The sequence below is a fragment of the Desmodus rotundus genome, chromosome 7 (assembly GCF_022682495.2).
Source record: "Desmodus rotundus isolate HL8 chromosome 7, HLdesRot8A.1, whole genome shotgun sequence".
In the NCBI taxonomy this organism is placed as follows: Eukaryota; Metazoa; Chordata; class Mammalia; order Chiroptera; family Phyllostomidae; genus Desmodus; species Desmodus rotundus.
The window spans coordinates 102,191,838-102,215,430 of NC_071393.1; the positions used below are offsets into that span (position 1 = coordinate 102,191,838).

The following is a 23,593-nucleotide window of genomic DNA, read 5'->3' on the forward strand; positions in this document are numbered from 1 at the left end:
CTGTTCTGATGAAGGTGGGTCTGGACAACCTCAGCTGCCGCTGAGCCCCTGGAAGAACCAACACCTTGGCACTGCATTTACTACATGCGCAGGTCCCTTGGGCACAAGCTCCATTGTGAATCCCTCTCTCAGACATGTCTGATTGGCCGAACCTGGGCCACATGACTGCATCCCAGATGTCCATTTATGAACAGCCAGGCCACATAAAATTCATCAGTGTGCCCCTGGTCAGAGGACTTCAGTTCTGACTTTAGCTGCGTATTGCATGATTTGGGGTGTCTTTAGTTTGTTCTCTAACCCTCTGGTTTCTCACCTGTAAAATGGGCTCCAAGGCTCTCCCCACTTTGCTCACTTGAGGGATGTCACTGGATCTAATTTTACCTTTTTTACCTCTTCAATGAGCTTACCAGAAAAATGTACGTGTGGGTTACACCATTTTCCATTGGACAGCTCTGTTCCAGATCAATGCTTAAATATTAATGTACATAGGAATTACTGAAATGAAGATTCTGATCCAGTGGGTCTGAGGTGGTACCCAAGATCCTGCATATCTTCTTTTAAAGTGAAACTTAAAAGAAAATTAAGTTTATTGGGATAACACTGGTTAATAACATCATATAATTTTCAGGTATACAAGATTATAATTTGACACCTGTGTAACTCTACTGCTTACCACCCAAAGTCTAGTTTCCTTCCATTAACATATATTTGACCCCCTTTCCGCCTCTTTCCTCTCTGGTAACATTTTGTTGTATCTAATGAGTTTGATTTTGTTACCCTTTGTTTTCTGTTTCAAATGAGTGTAATCGTGGTTTATGTCCTTTTCCTTCTGATTTATTGCACTTAGCATAATTCTCTCCAAATCCATCCATATTGTCTCTAGGGGCCGTATTTCAGCTTTTTATGCTGAGTAGTTTTCCATTTGCATATATATACACCACAGTTTTTATCCAGCCACCTGTCGATGGACAACTAGGTGGCCTTCATGTACTGGCTATTATACATAATACTGCAGGGATCATGAGGGTACATATCTTTATAAATAAGAGTTTCTACATTTCGGGGGTAACATACAGTAGTTCCAGTTTTTGTTGTTGTTTTAGAGGAATCTCCGTTCTGTTTTCCATAGTGGCACTCCCCCCAACAGTGTATGCGGGTTCCGTGTGTTCCCCATCCTCTCCAACACTTACTTCTTGTCACTTTGATAACAGCCCTTCTAACACAAGTGAGGTGGTATTGTGATTTTGATTTTAATTTCCCTAATAACTCGTGATGTTAACCATCTTTTCCTTTGCCTGTTGGTCATCTGTACGTCTGTCTTGGAAAAGGTCATCTGTCCAATATTGAATCGGATTTTGTTGTTGAGTTGTATGAGTTCTTTACATATTTTGGATATCAGACCCTTATTGGAAGTATCATTTATAAGTATCTTCTTCCATTTCGTTGTTTGCCTTTTTGTTTTTGTGATACATTTTTTTCTTTTTTTGCTGTGCAGAAGCCTTTTAGTTTGATTTTTGCCTTTGTTTCCCTCACCTTTGGTGTCAAGTTCACAAAAACACCTCAGAAACCAAAATCCATAAGTGTCTGCTTTTTTCTATGTATTTTGTTGGGTAAGGTCTTAGATTCAACTTTTTAACCCATTTTGAGTTAACTTTTGTGTATGATCTAAGATAGTAGTCTAGTTTCATTCTTTTCTATGTGGCTCTCCAGTTTTCCCACACCATTCATGGAAGATATTTTCTTTTCTACCTGTGTAGTCTTGGCTCCTTTTTTGAAAAGTAGTTGCCTACATATGTGTGGGTTTACTTCTGGGCTTTCAATTTTGTTCGACTGGTCTGTTTTTCGGTCAACACTATGCTGTTTTGATATATAGCCTTGTAGCAGTTCGATATCAAAAAGCACGATACCTCTGACTTTCTCAGAATTGCCGTGTCTGTCTTTGAGATGGATCTTCTGAAGGCAATGTGTAGTGGTGTCGTTTTTAATCCATTGTGCTAGTCTGTACCTCTTGACTGGTAAGTTCCATCCACTTCCATTTAGAGTGATTATTGATATATGAGGACTTACTACAGCCATTTTATCTTTTGTTTTGTGGTTGCCCTGTGTTTCCATTGGTTTTTTTCCCTTGTGATTCATTAGGTTTATGTTAAAAAATGTTTCACACATGGTCCCTATTCTTTTGATTGCATCTTATTTTCTTTACCTGTGCAAGTTCAGTCCTTTTCTTCCTCCCTTTTGATGTTTTGTCACAAACTATCCCTCTATGCTATGTGTTCATTTCCAAATTGCAGAACTTAGTCTTTAAAAAAAAAAACTTTCTCCTTTAACTTTCATCAAGTTTATTCAACAATAGGTTCTGAAATAGAGTTGCAATTTCCTGTTTCTGTCATCTTACTCAAAAGTTTTGTAACTTGTCTTTGTTTCAGGTAAAAGCTCCTCTCAACATTTCTTATAATGCAGATCTTGTGGTGTTAAAATTACCAGCATTTTTTTTTTTCATCTGGAAAAGACTTTTTCTCTCCTCTGTGTCTAAGGGATAACTTTGCTGAATACATTATTCTTGGCTGGTTATTTCTCTATTTCAGTACATTAAATATTTTATTCCACACTTCCATGGCTTGTAAGGTTTCTCCTGAAAAATACAATAATCTAATGGGGTTTCCATTGTGGTTTACAGCCGCTCCCCACTCACCTGCCCCAGCTGCCTTGATAATTCTGTCATTAACTTTTGGAAGTTTTAATATAATGCATCTTGAAGTAGGTCTTTTTGCTTTGAGGAGGTGTTAGCTTCTTGGATTCTAGAAGGGTCCAGCTCTTTCCATAGGTTTGGGAATTTCTCATTGGTTACTGCTTTTAACAAGCTCTCTGTTCCCTTCTCCTTCTTTTTGTCTGGTATACCCACTACCCTTATGTTGCCCTTTCTAATGGAGTCAGACAGTTCTTGTAGACTTCATTTTTTAAACTCTCTCTCTCTTCTTCCACTTGAGTCATTTCTAGGTTCTATCTTTGAGCTTGCTAATTCTCTCTTCCTTCTGGTCTGCTTTATTTCCAATGCTCTCTAATGCATTGTTCATCTCAATAATTGAGTTCTTAAGCTCCAGATCTTCTTTTTTTTATCCTCACCCAAGGACATTTTTTCATTGCTTTTGAGAGAGAGGAGAAGGGTGAGGGGGTGGGTGTGGAGAGACAAAGAGGGAAACATCAATGTGAGAAATGTCAGTGGGTGCCTCTCCTACATGTCCTGACTAGGGACCGGCAACCTTTTGCTTTGCAGGACAATGCCCAACCCACTGAGCCACACTGATGGGTGCTGTTTGGTTCTTTCTTGTAGTTTCAATCTCTTTGGTAAAGTACATCTTTTGTTCATTGATTTTTATTCCTGAGCTCACTGAACTGCCTTTCTGAGTTTTCTTGTATCTTATAACTTGTAATTCATAACTGAAATCTTTAATTCTCTTGTCATTTAGATCACAGCCTTCCATATCTTTGAGTTTGGTTTATGGAGACTTTTCTTTTTCTTTTTTTTTGCAGAGAAAAGAATTTACTGCAAGGCTGCCAGACAAGGGTAAAATAGACAAAACTTCAATTTGTGTCCTTGAACTCAGGCTTGAGACAAGTTTTACGAGGTGAAGTTAATAAACCATTATGTATATTCATAAATTCTAATTTGGGAGGGCCTGATTGAATGGTTCTGAAACTTAGCTAATTAAGGTAAGGTATGGGAAGAACAAGAGAAAGTACAAAGGAGTTCCAGTTTGGCAGCATTTGATTGGTTGAAGCCATGAATTCCTTGTGGTGTTGGGTTTTCCTTTGGCCTGGGCAACAGTTCCAGCAGGTACCCCTCACTTCGGGGACGGGCCTACAAGGTCTTCTGTGGTAGTGTGAAATTTGGTCTTGCTGAAGGCTCGAGGTCACATTAGACACTCAGTTACTCACTGTGCAGACTCAGGTTGGCTAGACTATTTCTGCTGTCAACATAAGAAACATTCAAGCCTTTACAGAATTTTTATAAAAGTTTATTTGAGCCAAACTGATGACACATCAGGGACCTAGATCACAAATGCTCCCTGACTTTATTTTATGTGCTGCCCTGTTGCCTCGGTCACTCACGGTACTTGATGTGTCGTTTCTCTGCCAGCACATTTGAGGTAGTGAACTCTTCCTTTTCAGGTATTGTTGCTCTTAACAACGAGCACGTTGATAAGTGGATGCCCTTCATATTCCAGTAGATGGTGTGCAAGCGCAAGCTTTTTGTTTTCTCTTACCCGCATTATCGGCACCCCTGGAATCTCGGTGGGGCAGTGTCACCGTGGTTGTGGAAAACGCACTGTAGCCCCCAGGTGGTGAGCATTCCCTCTGTGTCTCGGTTACCTCAGTCATGGCACCACCCCCACGGTGGGGTGTGGCAGGCAGTAGGGCTCCAGGTTGGGAGTTCCCAGCCCCGCCTCCTTGTTACCAGTGGCTGCCCCAGTGAGGCATCTCCACCGCCTCTGATGGGTTTACTGCAATGGGTGGGTGAGGAGCGTAGGGTTCATGAGTCTGGTGGCTTTGCCTTCTCACTAGTAATGGTGGCTGCTAGTCCTCAGCAGTCACACCACTGTACTGTCTCCGCTTGTCACTGGATTTAGGCACAACGGGCACTGGCTTTTGAGGCAGCGATGTTGCTTTTGCAACCCCGCCTCCAAGCTGCGGTATGAGGATTGCAGCCAGAGATCTCCACAACCATCACACCAGTTGGGGCTGCGGTGGGTGCCAAACTGTGTCTCTACTCCCACTGCTGTCCTTCCCCCATTCGACCTCCTGTGCCTGTCCAATATGCCCACCTTCAGATGTATCGACATGTGGATCTTTCAGACACGTTTGTGTGTTGAGCAGAGGGTCCTTGACTGAATTGTAGTTGGGTGTCTAACTTGTCACTTTAAGGGGAGATACAAACAGGTCTTCTCACTCTGCCCTTATGCTGAGGTCATTCAAGATCATGCATTTCTAACAGGCTCCCAGGTGACGCTGGCACAGCAGGTGCAAAGATCACTCCTTGAGTAGTGGCAAGGCTGTAGAGAAATTGAGGAGCTAAAGGGTCTTGGGCATGGTGTTGATAGAGATCTCTGTAGTCCTTCAGCTCTTAGCAGGTTTTTTCTCAAGGGGGTACTCCCAACGGAACTCCCAACGGAAGCCAGTACCAACACCCTGGTAGCTCCCCCTGTTCATGGGTGCTGTCGGAGTCCTTCCAACTATGAAGGCAACTATTAATGCTGACACAGAAGATAAGCTCTGTGTCTATCGTTCCTCAGTCAACCTTGGAATGGGATGTGTGTCTCTTCTGCCTACTACTTTTAGATCACTTGGCGCTTTCTTATCCAAATCGTGACCTACGTATTTGCTTATGCTCTATAAATGTCTTCCAGATAATGTTTTTAAATTTAAGGAAATAAGCTGCTGGGAATGATAGGAAAGCCCCTTCTTCAAAATCTAGGTATTTCCTGAAGCTATACAGCAAATGCTAAAAGCCACCCCCAAAAGGGGAGGTAACAAACAGTCTGATGTGGATCCAGAGACGTTACTGCCTTAGCCACAGGGTCTTCAATGACTGAGCTTCTGGCGCTCAACTGGCTGTAGCCCATGTTTCAACACGTACCTAGTGCTGTCCCGTATCTCCCGCCTACTTCTTTCTTCTCAAAGGGGACCATTCAACATCTCCACCAGAGTTTCCCCCACCAGACTCTCTCACGTGCTCCTACAAAAATCAGCGAAGAAGTCACTGACGTGGATTTTGCTGTTTGACTATCCCTTTTCTTCCAGAAAAGATTGTCCCTAAACGAAAGAAACTGCTGGTTTCTGGTTTAAAACCCCCACTTCATCTATGTAACTCTGAGCAGACTGTGAACTCCTTCGCCAGGGTGTTTCCTTACCAGAACCTTGGAGTGGGGGCTGGAGTTGGCTTTTTCTCATGAAGCATTTCATAGCTGAAGTTAGATGACTTGCTCAAAAGCCCAGTTTCTAGTTTCTTGGTACATTTTTTTGAAGCAACTTTCAAATGACCTCTTTGTTCACAAAGGACAAAGTTACCCATCCTTAGTTCTGTCCATTTGCTTCAACCTGATTCCTACATCAACCACAGTGTAACACTGGGGGCTGGAAATTTCCATATGCATATTGGATGGGATTGGATTGGATCTCTCTGTAACTCACCTAGAGAGACTACACTAACGGAGGTACACCCCTACTCAGGCCCCTTCTGTCTCCGTGCCTGCTTTCCTCCTGCTGCAGGTAAGGAGTAGGACGGCCACAGCAACAGCTTGTTACCATTGCTCCAGGTTGGCCTGACTGTTCCCCTGCGGTCAGTCTTGGAACCCCTGAGCCTGCAGGGTCATCCATCTGGGAGAGACCAGTTACCAGGGAGGGGTAGGGGAAAGAGGGGAGAGATTCTCCAAAACTACTTGGCTCTCCTCTAGCTTGACAGATGCCCTTTAATCTTTATCATTTTTCTTTCTCTTTTGTCCTGAAGAACTTCTGGGCAGGTTCATATGGGCATCCTAGAGACTGCCCCTCCCCTCCCCAGGGGGCTGTCATGACACCAAGTCACTGTAGGGCACAAGCATCATGTGATGGCCACCAAAGAAAAACCCATCTTTCAAGAAAGCATGTAACTAGTGAGCGACCAGTTTCCCAGACTCCTGAGAGGACCATTATCATGACCACGGCCATGATCAGTGATTTTTAAGAAGTGTTAGCGGGCATATTTCCTCTCGCCTGGTGAAAGATTATCCTGTAATTTAGATAAAATATTCCAGAGTCAGACCTCATTCTTGCTACTCCTAAGAATAATCAGTTTGAAAAAGACATACGTGTTAGCAAAGTACTGTTAAAAGATTTATTATTATAATAGAATAAAAGTTTAGAAAACATTTGTGTGACTCAAACTAGTTTATGGAAGTTGCAGAGCAATGGGAAATTTCTGCAATGTGACACCACGAGGAGATTCTCAGATACTGTAGTTCTTTTAACAGCACGCCACCAAATGCTCTCTCCCAAATCATCAACACACGAGTCCTTAAATGAAATCCTGCCACTACCCCCAGTGCTGACAGGTTTTTCATCTCAACTGACAGATGCGCAACACCTTCCTCAGTCAGACTCCACTACAAAAAAGTCCTTAACACACCATTTTAAGCAGCCTATTTGGTGCTGCTGGGTTTTTATTAGTATTAACTTGTTTCAACAAATAATTTTAATATGGAAAAAAGGACCAAGTTCTATGGCTTTTTGTTTAAAAATAAAAACCAGCTTCAATTTTTTTAAAAAAAGCTGTTTACATATGGTTCTGGCACCTACATGATAGACTTTAATGAGCAGCAAAGAGAGTAGAAAACAGTGGTTGAAATGTATACTTCAGAATATTTACAGGGTGGATCCAGTGCAAAATAATGAAAACCAAATACCTCAGCAGAGTAAGCCAGTATGTTGGTGTTCACGACCACTAAAGGGTTTGATCATTTAACCCTAAGTAAAGTGCCTCTAGGTGATAACAAGAAACGTACCCTATCAATCCCCAAATTCCCCATATCCTTGTGAGTTTTGTAGAATTACTCTTGATATGCGTTTGTGATCTCTGGATTCTGTTCTTTAGCTTCATCTTACATGTATGGTTCCACAGGAGGCTCACTTGAGAGAAAGCATGATTAGCATACCTTTCAGCTAAAGTCAGTCTCTGCCCTCATGCCCCAAGTCCCAGTCTTTCCACTCTGGAGCCTAAGCTCTTTCTTTGTAAGGTTGGAAGTACCTGGATAACTCTTACCTCATGGGATTTTAAGTTCATTTGGTAATTTGTTCAAGTGTACCACTCTATGAATTACAGGCCTGGATGGTCCAATGCAAGCAAGCTCACAGTCATAAAGCTGAGCGGTTCAAACAGGAGAGCCTGTTTCCTCCCCAAGTGGAAAGTTCACAGAGCCAGGAACTTGGGACTCCTGGATAGGGACAGACACACCGCTGCAGCTCTACCCAAAACTCGACCAAGCGCTATACCAACAGCAAGAGCTATATAGCACCTCGGATTTGGAGGCAAAGTATCACCTACAGTAATGATAACAAGAAAAGAAGCGAGGGCAGGGCAAACCTCCAGATGACTCATCTGAGGTACTATCATGCTAGTCACACTAACGAGATATGGTGGTAAAGCCTGTTAGGAATTTTTCATAGGACTTTTTGTAGTTGTTACATAGGATTTTCTTTGCAGTTATTAAAAATAAACTACTTACATATTTGTACATAATGCCTCTCTATGGTTTTCTTATAAGATTGTCACTAAGAGAATGACAAGACACATTAGCTGAAAATGACTTCTTGGTGAGGAAAATTCTTCCCACAGATCTTTCCCCAGGAAAGAGAAGAGGAGCATCGGCTCTAACGAGGGAAGGCAGTGTCCTCAGAGCCACAGAGACCTCCAGGAGACAAACAAGCAGGGTGGCTTTCCCTGAAAAACCTGCCACCTACCAGACCCCTCCGGGAGCAATTGGGACACCGAAAGATAGCAAAGGCCACTTAATTCAGTGGCTTTTAACCTGCGCCCAGGCAGGCATTTAGCTTACATTAACGAAGACCTTAATGACTTCATCTTTCACTCACAGGAAATAAGTTCAATTTCAAAATGCACATAGTGTAGATGGTAGGAATTCAATAATCTAGTTAAGAAGGAACTTAATTCCCCTAGAATATAAGAAAATAGGTTTAGAATCTCTAGGACATTATTGCAGCTAGAATTTCTTCTGTTCATGGATATGGGTCCTAAAGACAAGACTGTAGTTTCTTTGGTGTGTGGGGAGAAAAACAGGAATGTCTCACGAGCGACGACAGAGCAGCACAAGTGAAATAATTTTTAAACTACCCATCCTCCCCCAAAACACTACCTTTCCAAACAAAACCAAAATCCTTGACCTAAAAAGCAAACATGACGAAATTATAAAGAAATCAAGTATTTCAAATTGCTCGCTGGTTCTCTGTACAAAAACGATCGCATAAAAACTCATATTAAACAGTTTTTTATCTTTCAAGTCCTAATCATCAAGAATCACTTCCTTGTGATTCAGCCTCTAAAACGTGAAGTTTTCACAAGAGTCTCGGCGTCGCAAGGACCAACCGCCAGCCTGTCTGTGGGCCTTTGGCCTGTGATCAGAGGGAGCCCACGTGGGTTTCTGCCTCAACAGAACTGTCCTGCTCTGGTCCTCCCTCCACCAACACTGGTCTGGGTAGCAGGACCGCTGGCCCCTCTAAGAGAGAAATTAGTTACCATAAGATTGTCGGTCACCACCACTGGCCATTCGGTAAACAGAAATGCCTGTCTCCCTGCTTTGAAACAAAACAGTTTAAACCCTTTTTGTTCCAGGCATGATCTTACCTAATACATAGAGTTTGCTAGTTTACTACTTTCTTGATGCAAGTCTGGCATGTTTTGATCCATGCTCGTTAACGGTGTCCAGTGTAAGCTTTAAACCAGGAGGTCACCGAGGCTGCAGCGGAGGAGATCATCCCACCAGCGCTGCTGCTGGCGATGGGTGGGGACGCCTGGGTGCTCTGGCTCTGCGAGACTTCCACAGGCTGGGAAGGGATGTCACAAAACCGGGGGCTTGGCAAGTTCTCCCAGTCTGTGCCCAGGTCCGTTTCCTCATCACTTATGCGCTCCTCTCCACTCTCATCCGATTCTCCAGCAGCTCCGGGATCCACAAATTCCATGGACTCCTCCAGGTCTGCTCGCACTTCAAATGGTCCCGACCTGTGTGCAGACAGACAGTGAGGGCCTCTTTAAGACAATCACTATTCTCACAACGTGTGACTAATAGCTCCCATCCAAGTAATGAGTAATTCACCTTACCACACTTCTCCTTGACTCTACCTACTTAATTTGTGAAGACCCTGGACGGAAAAATCCATCCACTGGTGCCATCCATTCTGGTCCAAAGTACGATTTTCTGCTTTAAACAACTGCATTATCTATGCATTCCAATGACACAATTCTGACAAAAAGTCACCTGATGTATATACTCAGGTATGTTAGTTAGGGGAGCAAGTATCAAATGGTGTACAAAGAAAATGGTAAGAGGTTCTCTGGTTTATGAAAGCCCCCAATTATTAAACTCAAGACTCAAAAGAGCTAAATGACGTGGCTGTGTGCACATTAGCAAAGCTTCCTGGGAATGGTGTCAACAGCAGGCTGCCAAACAAATTTCAAGGTATCACATAATTTTCTAGGGACACATTTATAACACAGAATGAGATAGGATTATTTAGAATATATTCACCTGGAATAGTGCGTATTTCTATACTGTCTTTTAGGAAATAACTCTTTTTTCCTCAGAGGTTCCTTAAAATGTCCTCAGCTCCAAACCCAATAACCTGTCTTTCTCAGGCCTTCTGCTTCTCCCTTTTCAAGCGCCCTCCAGCTCCTGCCTCATGGGAACCAGGATGCACCTCCAGGCAGGCAGTCACCCCACCATGGCCCCTCCAGGGGAGTTCCCTGCAACCAGTCCCTCCAGCAGCCCCTATGTATCCACTGTTGCCCCCAATATAAGAAGATCCAATGCCTTGGTTCATTTAAAAGTTTCACTAGTAATTACTTTGGGGAAAATGACAGAGGAGAGCAAAACTAACAGAGAAATGAGAAATATCCTAGAACTGTACAGCCTGCCCTTTTAGTCCTTGGTCCAAACTTCTTAGTCTTTATAATGATAAAAGCCTAGCGCTGGTCTCCTATGCACCTCACCAGACCTGCACCTGCTGAGTCACTTTTTCCGGGGTCGAGTAGCCTGCTTTCCTCCAAGACAACCACGCTGCTTCCCAGCTGGAACACAGCAACAGGAATGGCCAGTGTTTTTTGCTCTAGGCACTGTTTTTAAGGCTTTGCAAGTATCAATTAAATTGGAAGATGTGCCACTGTGAACAATTTACATTCCAAAAAGCCCCTCAAACTAGGCCTCCACCCAGCCCAGAAGTCCTGACTTTGCAAGGGGTGAAGGAAACAAGAATCGGGAGGGAATTCTCCTCACCAACTTCCTTGTTCCCCTGGAAACTTTCTCGAATAAACCAATAACCACTGCAGTCTGTACTGCTCCGAGCGCCCCTTTTCTGTTCCTTACAGTTCTCCTTCCAGTTTCTTTCTTTTCTCCCTTCCCTTTTCCTTGGCAAACAGGTCTACTCCAAAGACATTTTTTTTTCCAGATTCCTCTCCCAGCTCCACTCCCAACCACCCTCCCACCTGCCAGAGCGCTGAGTGAGTGCAGCTAACCTCTCACGCTCACCTTCGCAGGCATCTGAGCCGATCTACCAGTCTCAAAACACAAGTAGCAGGGATTCCTCCCTCAAGCTCCTGCCTGAATCACCATATAAGCCTCCTTCCCATTCTCAATGTTTCCCCCAGCTCGAGTCCACTGCACCGCTACCTCACAAGCCAGCCCCACCACTCGCCTCTGCTTGCCGGAAAGATGTCCCTCTCTCCTCTCATGGTGTTTGCCTATTAAAAATGTTCACAATGGAAGTATCTTAGCTGGCCTTCCTCCTTTCCCTAATGCAAGGCTCTCTGATTCTGTTCTGTTCAGCTTTGCTGTCCAGGAGGTTAAGTCTCCTGACTCCCGCAGGCTCCCTCACAGGCCCAGGCAGCTCTCTGCCATCACTCCTTCCTTCCTTTCTGCTAGCTTTGAGGCTCAGCCTGCTTTTTGTTCCTCTTTGATGCTGCCTTATCTACTCCTGGGATTCTTCTTGGCCTGAGACTGCTATCGCCCCAAACCCCCTCTTTAAGGGTTTTCCCAGGAGATGGGATGGAGTGATACAAGGGGAGAAATGACACTACCTTGAGACAGAGCCCCCCATTGGAAGCCACCTGGACCCCAGTTTTCTGCTTGGAATCCCAGAGTGGAGCCACTTGGCAATGGAGCAGGTCCTCAATTAAGTACTTCAAATGAAAAACTAGTGGACGACTCCCACAGCAGCCAGCAGGAACCATTTCTAGTTCTGAGTAACCGACAACTCCGAGAACTGCTGGAGCGAAGAGACCCCTCACAGAGGCCGTTGGGACTTTCCTCCGCTCTGTGCCTGTCTCCCATCACTGCCAGCATAATCTGCCACCTGCCCGCCTGTGGCACACACACGCCCCACGCAGAATTAACTAGCATGAGAATTAAGTCTTTCTGCTTAATGTCTTTGGGGAATACAGATGATAAAATAAAGCCAGAGAACTTATTTTCTCATGAAGCAGGGACTTACTCTTATCGATTAAGGCAACAAAATGAACTTTTTGACTTTTTTAAAAGTCTCATTTTTGCAAAATAGCTTATTTCAAAAACTAAATCCGGCGGCGGGGGGTGGTGGTTATTAGAAGGATAACTGCAGTCTCAAAGTGCCTCCCCACACACGCCACGGAAGGAAAAACAGGAATTATACAGTGGAGAAATTACAAAGTATCCTGGCTAGTGACTGAATTAACATCACCAATAAAGAGGAGCAGATGGCCACTGTGGGTCCCCAGCTGTGATATCCAGGAGATACTCCTGTCTAGGCCAGTTCCTGCCTAAAATGCAGAGCACGAATCTCATTGCAAGGGAACACCCAATCTCAAAATGAAAATTCTATTTAAAAAAGGAAAAAAATGTTAAAGTCGTAAAATGAAAGACAAAGTAGGCTGTGAAAACGTTTCAGCTCTAAAGAGACATAGCAATCAAATGTAACAACCGCCTCTGGACTGGATCCTGGAGGGGCAGCGCTATGAAGGACTTCATCTGGTGCACTGACAAAATATGCATATGGGCAGCAGATCGAAGTGTTACACCGGTGTTAAATTTGCTGATGTCACTAACTTTGCTGTGGTTAAATAAACTGTCCTTATTTAGAGGAAATACACATTGAAATACTTAGGGGTCAAGAGCCATGATACATGTAATTATCCGCAAAGAGTTCAGAAAGAGCTACTGTTGTGTGTTTAAGGAAACGAGGGAGAGAGAGGGAGGGGGAGCACAAATAACAAAGCAAACGGGGTCAAACACTAACAAAGTGAATCTGGGTAAAGGATAAATGCGTCTTTATACTATTTTTCACTTTTGTAATTTTCCTGTAAATTTTAATTTATTTCAAAGAGAAAAATAAGTCCATGTTGGATTCAGGATAGCACCCTCAGTCCAGCTGGTCTCAACAGAAACAGGAAGTCCCACACAAGTTCCATTACCAATCTCTCTAGGCCGGACTGAGGGAGGTTCGAAAACCTCCGGCCCCGGAGTTTTTTGGGTTCGCAGGCCAGGTGAACGTGGACGTGGTGACAGCCTGGCTGTGTGTGTGTGTCCTTCTGCAGGCACAGCCCTGACTCAAGGGCACACCGAGAGAAAACTCCAGATCCTCCAAGGAAGTAACAGCCATCAACACCGCACATCATTAATCCTTTCCTTTTTGCTAAACTGATAGATGGAAAATGGGAAGCTGGTTTGAAGTGCATTTCTTTACTCTTGATTGAGACTAAAGATTCTTTTTCATTTGAATTCCGATGACTTGCATTTCTTTTGTGTGAACTGCCTGCTTGAATACTTTCTCTATTTTCTTGAGGTTGTTTGCCTGTCTTTTATTGACCTGAAAGACTTAAGTAGTCTAGATTGTAATCCATTGTCTCTTACAGATACTGCAAAATATATCTGTTGCTTGTCTTTTAACACTGTTTATAGTGTCATTTACCAAAGACATTATTAGGAGTTTTTACACATTAAAATGTGTAACTCCTTTGCTTTATGATTTTGGGGTTTAGTGGCTTGTTTGGGAATTCCCTCCCCACCCTATGATTATAAAACAGTCTTTTCTCCTAGTTTTGTAAAAAAAATTATGGTTGCTTATATCATCTGGAATTAATTTTTGTATGTGGAATGTGGTATGGATCCAACTTTTCACCCCGTGTGACTACCCAACTGGCCCACCACCACTGAGCTATTATGATTCGACATGCCACCCCTATCATATTTAGTTCCCACATATACAAGAGTCTGTTTCTGGACTCTGGTCCTCTTCTGATTGCTCTTCCTATTTGCATGCTAACAGCACCCTATTTTAATTACCTTTATACTATGTTTTAAAAGGGGCAAAGACCATCCCCTATTATTCTTCTACCAAATTTCCTTGCAGACTGTTTTTCTAGTTAAACATTAGAATCAGCTTGTCTAAGTTCCATGACATATCTGTGGAAATTCTGATCAGGTTTCCTTTTTGGGAAAAGTTGCATTTTTACAACTGAGCCTTCCCCTCCTAGAAAATCAAAAGGGTTTTTCACTGCTTTGGGTCTTCCTTCATTTGGTGCCACATCTCATACTGTGCCTGGTAGTCATTCAAGAATTACACGTTGATTTTTGTTTTTTTTTTAAGTTTCATAATTTGCCCTCATTGGTGTGGCTGAGTGGGTTGGGCACTGTCCCGTAAACTTAAAGGTCAGCAGTTCAATCCCTGGTCAGGACACACACCTGGGTTGTGGGCCAGGTTCCTCATTGAGCACATGCAAGAGGAAACCCATTGATGTTTCCCTCCCTCCCTTCCGCTCTCTCTAAAAATAAAATCCTTTAAAAAAAGTTTCATTTTATTCACATAGCTTTACATGTATTTTGTAAGGATTACTCCTTTATATTTAATTTACAGCCTTTGTTTCTAAAGTAAAAGGGACTTTTTTCCACTTCATCTTTTAACAAGTTGTTGTGGGCACATAAAAAAGCAACTACTTTTATGTACGTTGATCTTATATTTAGCCACCATCCTTAACTATCACTTCTAACAGTTTCTTAGTTCTTCTGGCTATGCAGTTCAATAACCATAGCAACTACAACAACGTCTACTTGTTTAGCCTCTTTCGTTGGAAATAAAGCACACCTTATTTCTTTGTTAAAATGCATTGCCTCGGCTGGGCCTTCAGAGCAGTGTTAACACAGCAGTGATAGTAGGGCACCCTTGGTTCCCCCTGATGCCGGGGACTGCCTCTATGGAGTATCTATGTAAGTAACACGTCACTAAGTATAGTTTTTGCTATATGCTTATGGTAGCTGTCCTTTATTAATGGGAACGATTTTATTCATTGATTTCTGGCATCTACCAGGTTAATCTTGTGTTTTTTCTTCTTTAATATGTTCACGTGATAAAGTGATGTGTGCTGGTTAAAAGCACAAGCATTCACTACTGGGGCGTCGTCAGCCCCGGGTTTGCTGGGACCTGGGCCCCAGCACTTGTCCTGGCCCTGTGGTCATGGGCATGGTTACTTGGCCATGCTCAGCCTTAGTCAGTCTCTGTGTAAGTAAGAATCATCATCCTACCTGGATTTAAGGCATGCCAATACTTAGCCCAATGTCAATAAATAATGGCTCAATAAATTTTAGTTCTTACTGTTAATGATAAATTTCCTAATGTTGAACCCTTTACAGACAAGGTACAGAAAGGATGGCAAGGCAATCTACAGAATCGACCACTAAAACTGGGACGGATTTCCAATGGGTTTCTGTGGCTCCTAAACTAAGGAATGGGATTTGGGGTGAGGGACATGAGCTCCCTATAAAATGGCACAGAATTCTGGGTATATGTGCAGTTTCCTGGAGAGACTTTGCAACTTCTTCCAAAGTTAACCACTGTTTCAAGCAGGATGAGGGAAGGGGACAAACATAAGACAATGGTTAAGGGCTGATTGTCGCAGAAAATTTACTGCAATGTGAAGGAAGCCAGGCAGGTCAGTGAAGGGGACTCCCCTTGAACCTTGGTTTCAGTGCCAAAGCAAGTGGATGATGGAAAGGGACCCCTAAAATCTTTGCCCCTTTTAATTTTCTTGTCTTCTTTCAAATGTGCAAATATATTAACCAAGCCGTACCTACAGAAATGTATGGACAGACTGCTAAAGCAAGGAAAAGAGATAAGCATCCAGAGAAGGGGCTTCGGGACAGTAAAGAGATAAGCCTCATCAAGGTCATGTGTTTATGGGCTGAGAAACTGAAAAGATTCCATACACCAGTTCAGGATAGTCTTTTTCGTTACTGAGCCCTGTTTTTAAGGGATTTTAAACCACTTCATCCGATTAACATCTCATAGCCTTTGTCCAACAAGTGGTGGTCAGATTGACTCAGTGACAGGAAGCGACTTGTGAAGAGCTGTTATGACGGGAAGAAATGAGCAGGCACAAAAGAAAATGCACAAGCGACGAGGTCGACACCAGGCAAGGCTAGAGAAGAAACAAATGTGGATTCAAAGCAATGGCGTGCGAGCTTCCGAGACAGCACAAGACAGCCCCGCTCCAGGAACGCCTGGGCTCTTCTACTCCCTTGTAGGAGTTAAAAATGCTTGATATTAATTTTCTCTGGGAAATGATTATGTAAGGAGCACGATGGTTCAAGTATGACTAACCACTGCCTCCTTCTATTCAGAACTGCACTATTTTTGTTCCATTTTGAGAGTCTGGCGACGAGGAACTGGACCCTGTACACTGCCAACACATACAACAACCCCACTTAAGGGCAGTCCCAACAAACACCCTCCTTACCTGCCGAGGTGTTCAGAGTTCGGGCTGACCAGGTACATTAGATTCCTGAGGGTATGCAGTGGTTGTAATTGATCTAAATTTACATGCTGGAAAAAGTAAAAAATTGATTACTATTTTCAGTGATGTTAAGAAATTAAAAATTAGTTCAGAGCACATCTTCCATACCTGAGAAAAGCACAGGTAAAGAATATTTGCATTCAGCTTCTTTACTGCTCGGGTAAATTTCTGTCTGCTGAGATTTTCCCCACAAAATTCACTGTAAAACAAACATATAATTTGTAAAGTTGTATTTTTTTTTTGAGGAAATTCTATGTTAAGATGTTCATTTTGAAGAGTATACTTTAAACTACAGTTCAGCGTAAAACCTACCCTGTGGACTCTGCCTTTTAAATGTCCTTAGAAACTTTCTAAGAATGAACTGTTCCCCTCATGGGGCACTGTTTTGCATCTATAAAAATCACAGATGCAAATACCCTTTGACCAAGCAACTGCACTTCGAAAATTCATTCCACAAAAATACTTGCAAACTAATGATGCATACATAGGATATTCCCTGAAGTATCAGTAGAGGACTGGTAAGATCCTAGAACATTTATACAAAGGAAAACTCTGCAACTGTCCACTTTACGCAGAATGACAGAGGAAGGCTCGCAACAGCCCTCCAAGGCCCCATAGGATTTGGACCCCTACCTTCCTTGCTGCCCTCTGTCTCCACTGCTCTCCTCGTAGCTCACTCTTCCCAGGGCTTTGCATGGGCCTTTCTCTCTGCCACAGCCTCCTTCCACAGGGTCCACTGGGCTGGCTCCCTTCCTCCCTAGGTTCACACGTGATCACACACCTGCCCACTCACACAGCAAGCCCTTCCCTGCTTGCACATCCCCTTTTGCTCACCCTGCTCTAATGTTCTCCACAGCATTTGTCACCAACTGACATACTGTTATTATTTGTCCCTTCATGAAAATTAAGTGCCAAGAGAGCAGGGATATGTTTTCATCACCATTGTACCCGCTTAGCACCTAGAACAGTGCCTAACACATTAGGAGGCACTCAATAAATATTTGTTAAATAAAAGCTTAAAAAGGAAGGTGCAAAACACCTTAGTACAGTATTAATACCTTCTGTGTTTAAAACGGGGGAAGGGAGGCATGTGATGGTAACCATGTATGTTTATATTTGCTTGAAATGCAAGGATAACTATAGGGTGGTAGGATGGTCTTAGTAGGAATTGGGTAGACTGTAAACCTTTATATATAAAAAAAATTTTAAACCACATATTTTAATTTTTAAAAAAATTCCAAGGGCTGGGGAGAAAATGCAGACAACTGTAATTGAGTAACAATAAAAATTTTTAAAAAAACACAAAAATTTCAAGGCTTTCTATTTACCTAGTTCTTGCACATGAGTATACCCTCTGAATAACCTGTTCTTTCCTTCAATTCTTTTTGCAAGTGGGAGGATTCTCTGTGGTCTTCCCAAACCTTTTACATGCAATTGCAGGGTAACACACATACGCACCATGTGAAACCCTGAAATTAACCTCAGGATCTATGGTTGGACTGCTTATGTCTTGGTAACACATTTTTCTTTTCATTTAATTGGAATAAATGAGAACACAGTAAGAACATGAGAGATCCATGACAGACAAGACATCACCGCCTTCAATTACTTGCCTGTTGCACAGCTTTTTGGGAAGATTTACGTCGAGTATGTGAGACAAAATGTTGACGAGCTGTGTTGCGTAGCACAGGGCAGCACTAATCGTGTACGCGGGGTTGTTATGCTCCATGTCTAAAGGGTAAAAACAACCACCACACACAAAAACAGCTTTAATTTCAACAAAAATATGAATGAACCTATATTTTATGATTTCTAGCTCTATCATTACATCGCTGATGGTTACGTTCTACTCCTTACTAATAAAAGGTCCATGTTGTATTGTTTACACTTTTTACTGAGTGAAACGTAACTTAAGTAAATGGGCCTAAAATGGCTCAGCATGAATGAAATTAAAGTCTGAACTGCTCGACCCTGATAATGTATTATCTACTCGAACAATTAATGCCCAGAGAGACCTCCCTTAACTACCCTATGGAGACATAGTCCCTTCCTGGTCAGCCCTGACCCATGATGCTGCTGGATCCACCCGCAGCACACTCAGTGTATGGTGCTTTTGATCACTACTTGCCTGCTGTCCTCCTCCCCACAGAAAGGCAATGGGCTATACCCGTCTTGGTGACATCGCTTTCTTATCACCTGCGCACAGTACTGTGCATGACAGAAAGCACGTACTAAGTGTTTGCTGAATGACTAATTGAGCAATCCTTTTCCACCAAAGAAAAGCTGCAGGTATTTTAAAGGGTTTCACTATTACAGTATTCAATCTCTGTGGTCTTATTATGTAAATAAAGACGTATCGACTCCCAAAATGTGAAATGTCCAAAATGTTTTCAGTACATCTACAGATGGATAAACAATATGTAGTATATGCATACAATGGATTATTCAGTCATAAAAAGAATGAGATGCTGGATATACACAAACCCTGAAAACATGCCAAGTGAAAAAAAGTCAGATGCAAAAGGCCACATATTGCACGATCCCATTCATATGAAATGTCTAGAACAGACACAACTAGAGAGACAGAAAGCAGGTAAGTGACTGCCAGGGGCTGGCTTGGAGGAGGGGCACGGGGGAGTGACTGCTTCATGCCTTGGAGTTTCCATTTGAAGTGACGAAAATGTTTTGGAACTAGATAGAGGCGCCGGTTGTACAATGCTGTAAACGTACTAAATACCACTGAATTGTTCACTTTAAAATTGTTCGTTTTGTTATGTAAGATTTATCTCAACTAAAAAGTACATATTTATAAAGTTTTCAAAGACCATTTTGCTTCTCACCAGGACCCTGCGTGGTTTTCTTCTCTTCCACCCAATTATAGTAGGCAGAGTAGTCCCCGTTGTTGGGAAGGCTAATCCAAGGCCCTGTTATGCTAATGCTGGTGTCCCCATTGTGGTCGTCACAGACCCATCTCCCCGAGTGGTACGTTGTCCTCCGGGCTTCAGCAAGCTTGCTCACGGTGCTGGAGGTCATGGCACTGTCACTCTCTGAAGACACATCTGCGGGATCTCTGAAAACCAGAAGATGCATATGGATTTCAAGGGACTGGGTTTTAAAGAGCACATAGTATCGTACTTGCCGATATACAGAACACTGGAAGCAGGACCAGAGTTACTTGGAATATGTAGAGATAAGTGACTGCTATCAGAGATGAAGATCAAACCCATCGAGTATAAGCAAGGTGACACCGTGAGCCAGGGCCTCCAATACCAGGTTCTCAAATGATTTGGTCTCAAGGTCCCTTTATATGCTAAAAAAATTTTGAGGACCCCAAAAAGCTTTTGTGTATATGGGTTAGATCTATTGAGATTTACTGTATTAGAAATAATGAGAACATTTAAAATTATTCATTCAAGAATAATAAATCTATTACATGTTAACACAGCATGTCTTTATGAAAAAAAAAGTCTGTATTTTTCAAACCAAGAACATTAGTAAAGAGTGACAATATTGACTGGCTGAGTCACACAGCACAATGCAACATGGATCGAGATATTTTTGAAAATCTCTACGATACTCGTCTTTCAGTTGTTCTTTCAAGGAAAAATAGTGTCCCGTGAAAAAAACAACTATTGCTGGCAACTCGCTCAAGTGCTTTTCCTTGAGCCAACCGTAGCGCTTCAGTCGGCAGCAGAAGCAGTTTCTGCATACTTCCCATTTCATCAGACGTGCATGCAGGGCCAAGACAGTACTACAGATAATTTCTATTGCTTTGTCAAGAACATTCTTGTTGCAAAACTGCTTTTCTTTTTAAATCACTGCAAGCACATGGTGGAATACAGTGCCTGTTACTGTAGCTGGGTGTCACAGCCTTGAAATGTGCTAAGGTCCGGGGGTTTCACCCACCATGGCTTGTGAGCCACCCGTGCAAGTGTCAACAGAGTGAAAAAGGAAAATCAAGTGTTAGTATAGAACTATAAAAACAGTTCTGGTTGCACAGGGACCCCCTGAAAGGATTGCAAAGGCCCACCGAAGTCCACAGACCGCACTTGGGGAAGTGCTGGTCTCAGAGTGGATGGGAATGAGAAGTCAGGGCGGGTACAAATGCACAGGAGGGAGAACGCAATGTGTCTGGAAGCAGAGATGATCAGTGGGGCTGTGTGCAGAGTGCACAAGGAAGCGCCAGGAGACGGTGTTGGCGAGGCAGGTAGCTAATGGGAGACTGGCAAGGGCCTTCTGTGCTGCACTGCGTCCAGATGCTGTTCTCTTGGCCAGTGGTTCTTGATCCCTTTTCCTTCTGCCACAACATACATGCGGCGTCACTCCTACCGCCTGTCACGGATAAGACGGGGTGAGGGACTACAGCAGGTTCTGAGCTGTCCCACTACTTCTTTCTCCTACTCAAGGAAGTTTGAGAAATGTGAATGAACAAGAAATGTAATTATAGGGCTAACTTCAAAACCATCAGCTTAAAAAAATTAATAGTATATAATTATATCGTAATAGAAAAACTTAATCGGCACAGGTAGGAAGGAGAAAGTTTTTCTCCACGTTTGCTCCTCTGCGTGCAGCTGTCAGTCTGAGCGCCCTAAAATCTGCAACAGTGTCTTGGTCTTTGTTGGCTGCAATATGTTTAACATTGATATCCTGGCCCGTGACAATTTTTTTTCTGACCAATACAAAAGTTTATTTAACAAAAGGTCAATGTGCAAACGTACACAACTCTATTTTTGTCCTGTAGCATAAACAGCGGCTGTGGAAAGGGGACATGTGGGGGCAGTTGACTTCTCTGGTGAACACAGTCATTCTTTATGCCCATCCCAGGGCTTCTAACATGACGACATGAATTCCCTATTACCCCATTCTGACACTGTGCTGTGGCTCCCTAGGGGCGGTCTCCATACAGTCATGTTATCACAAGATTCATAAAGGGGTCAAACCCCCACAATATTCCCTGGACATGTCTGCCACCATTTAATTTCAACAGTAACTTCTTGTCCCTAAATTTTTTTAATTCGGGAGGGTGAGCTTTGTGCATGGTGACCACTCAGAGCACTGAAAGATACCTCCAACAGGAATTCGTGGCCTCTCTCACGTTCTCGTAGTAGGCCCCAGCCCATGACAGTTTAACTGGGCATAATGTTTCTACTTTGCCAGCTTTTTTATCCCCTTTGGCCTGGCCAGTTGTCTTTACACCAATTTTTGGGTAGTCCAACTTTTCCTCACTCATCCAAAAAAGCCACCTTGGAGGTTTATTTCTGAAAGTTCTATTCTACTGTATTTTCAATGTGTCTTTTTAGTTTACTACCAGCTATTGTGAATGATGTATTACTTGGTAAGAATTCAGAGAGGTTTCAAACTAGAAGCAACAGACTTTTAAGCTTAGGAAGCTAAGCCTGGCAACAGATGAAGGGACAGACTGAAGCAGAGGTAGAAAGAACAGACACAGAGCTAGCAGGAGCCCACCACGGACTGTCCAATTCCGGGGGAGGGGCTGGAAAGTGAGGCTGACAGGACGGACAGGAAAAGCCTCCACTGAGACAGCCTAGTGGTGAGTGAGGAAGAAAATGAGACTCTTCAGTGGAGTTTCCAAACCTGGCAGCTCATCAGCATCACCTAGGCAAGTTTTACGTTTTTAAAAAGTATTAGGAGATGGACTGGGAGGCTGGAGGTGTGTCCTCTGGACCTGTGTTTATCAAAAGCTCCTGGGTGACTCTGAGGAACAGCCAGGGGCAGAACCGCGGTGTTGCCATCCCACGGACTCCTGAGGCTACCCACGTACTACTGCTTAAGAGCTGACTTAGGATACCTAGTGCTCGACAGCAGCTAGTCACCGGGAAAAGGCTGTCCCCGTGTAAAAGACACCAAGCACCAGGTGTTCTCTTCCATTTCAGTGCATGAGTTCTCTCTGAAGTAGGCATTTACAGTATTACCCCTAACAGACAAGGAAACAGGACTTTGAGGTTCGAGAACCTGCCTCACAGCAGATAACTAATAAACAGCCCAACTGGGATTGCAGCCGACACCGGCCACCAGACAGCTGCTGATCAGGAGTGAGTCAGCACCTCACTGGGAAGCTGTAAGAGTACACAAGCCTGGGCCCCACTCCGAGGGCCTCCACCCTTTACCTTGGCTGCCTCCCTGCTTCATGCAGTGTGCAGTGTTTGCTGAAGCAGATAAGACTTCATTCGGTTTAATTACCAGGAAAACCAATGGACCCAGAATGAGGTCAAATGAATGAGGTGCTGACACACTTGAAAAATACTTGACCTTTGGAACCCGATCTGCTCTAGAGTCAAAAGAGTGGCTTACTGTACCTCGCACCAGTCTTCACTTCCTCGATTGGAAAAATGACGGAAGTGAGCTCTAATATATGAGATCGCCGAAGATTCGCTAGACGCTCATAATGACTTTTTAAGTCGATGATTTTTTTTTCTACTAGGTCACCAAGTTTGCGATTGTGCCTCTGGATCTTCTCCTTTTTCTCTTGATGCCGCTCTGCTCGAGTATAAAGTTTCTGATTCTTTTCCTTGGTTTTGAGAAGGCCTTCCGAAGCTAAAATAAATCACACCCAACAGTTATCTCTAAAAAGAGTTCTGGAATCCATTAACTCCCTTAAAATTTGTTTGCAAAAGGTTGTGGGCATGGCAGCTAGCCTGTTTCTGTTCTGAAGAGCAGGGTTCCCAACCCGGGCAGGCCACCAGAGCCTCCCGCAGTAGTGCGCTCAGTGTGGCGGCCCGTGCACCCACGTTTACCAATCAGACAGGAAAAGTGCAGAAACACAGACTCAGTTCAGGAAAGTTTCTTTTGACATTGTCATAACATTGAAGCATGCAGTCATTTTTCTAGTGATTAATTTTATTGTACTCTATAAAAGTATCGGTATTGGTTTATGACAGATTGGAAATCAAAGAGAAAAAAGACTGGTCTTTCACTGCAGACAGTTTAAGAACCACTAACACAGTCCCCCTGAATGAGACTGTAACTTCCTAAACCTAGGGTGGGTCCCAA

General features: G+C 43.2%; 1 protein-coding gene and 1 pseudogene across 1 annotated transcript in view; both read right to left on the minus strand.

Annotated features, from left to right (window-relative positions):
• Window positions 1-6,857: 6,857 nt before the first annotated feature.
• The window catches only part of ATG14 (autophagy related 14), a 32,887-nt gene continuing 16,151 nt past the window's right edge, over window positions 6,858-23,593 (minus strand). The window contains exons 5-10 of the mRNA XM_053928429.1: window positions 22,900-23,137; window positions 19,423-19,652; window positions 18,196-18,313; window positions 16,691-16,781; window positions 16,526-16,611; window positions 6,858-9,769 (exon numbers count right to left, since the gene is read on the minus strand). Of these exons, the coding sequence (XP_053784404.1) occupies window positions 9,463-9,769; window positions 16,526-16,611; window positions 16,691-16,781; window positions 18,196-18,313; window positions 19,423-19,652; window positions 22,900-23,137 (1,070 nt within the window). The 3' untranslated portion in view covers window positions 6,858-9,462. The remainder of the gene's footprint in view (window positions 9,770-16,525; window positions 16,612-16,690; window positions 16,782-18,195; window positions 18,314-19,422; window positions 19,653-22,899; window positions 23,138-23,593) is intronic.
• LOC112311367 (small nuclear ribonucleoprotein G pseudogene) lies at window positions 19,661-22,878 on the minus strand (annotated as a pseudogene).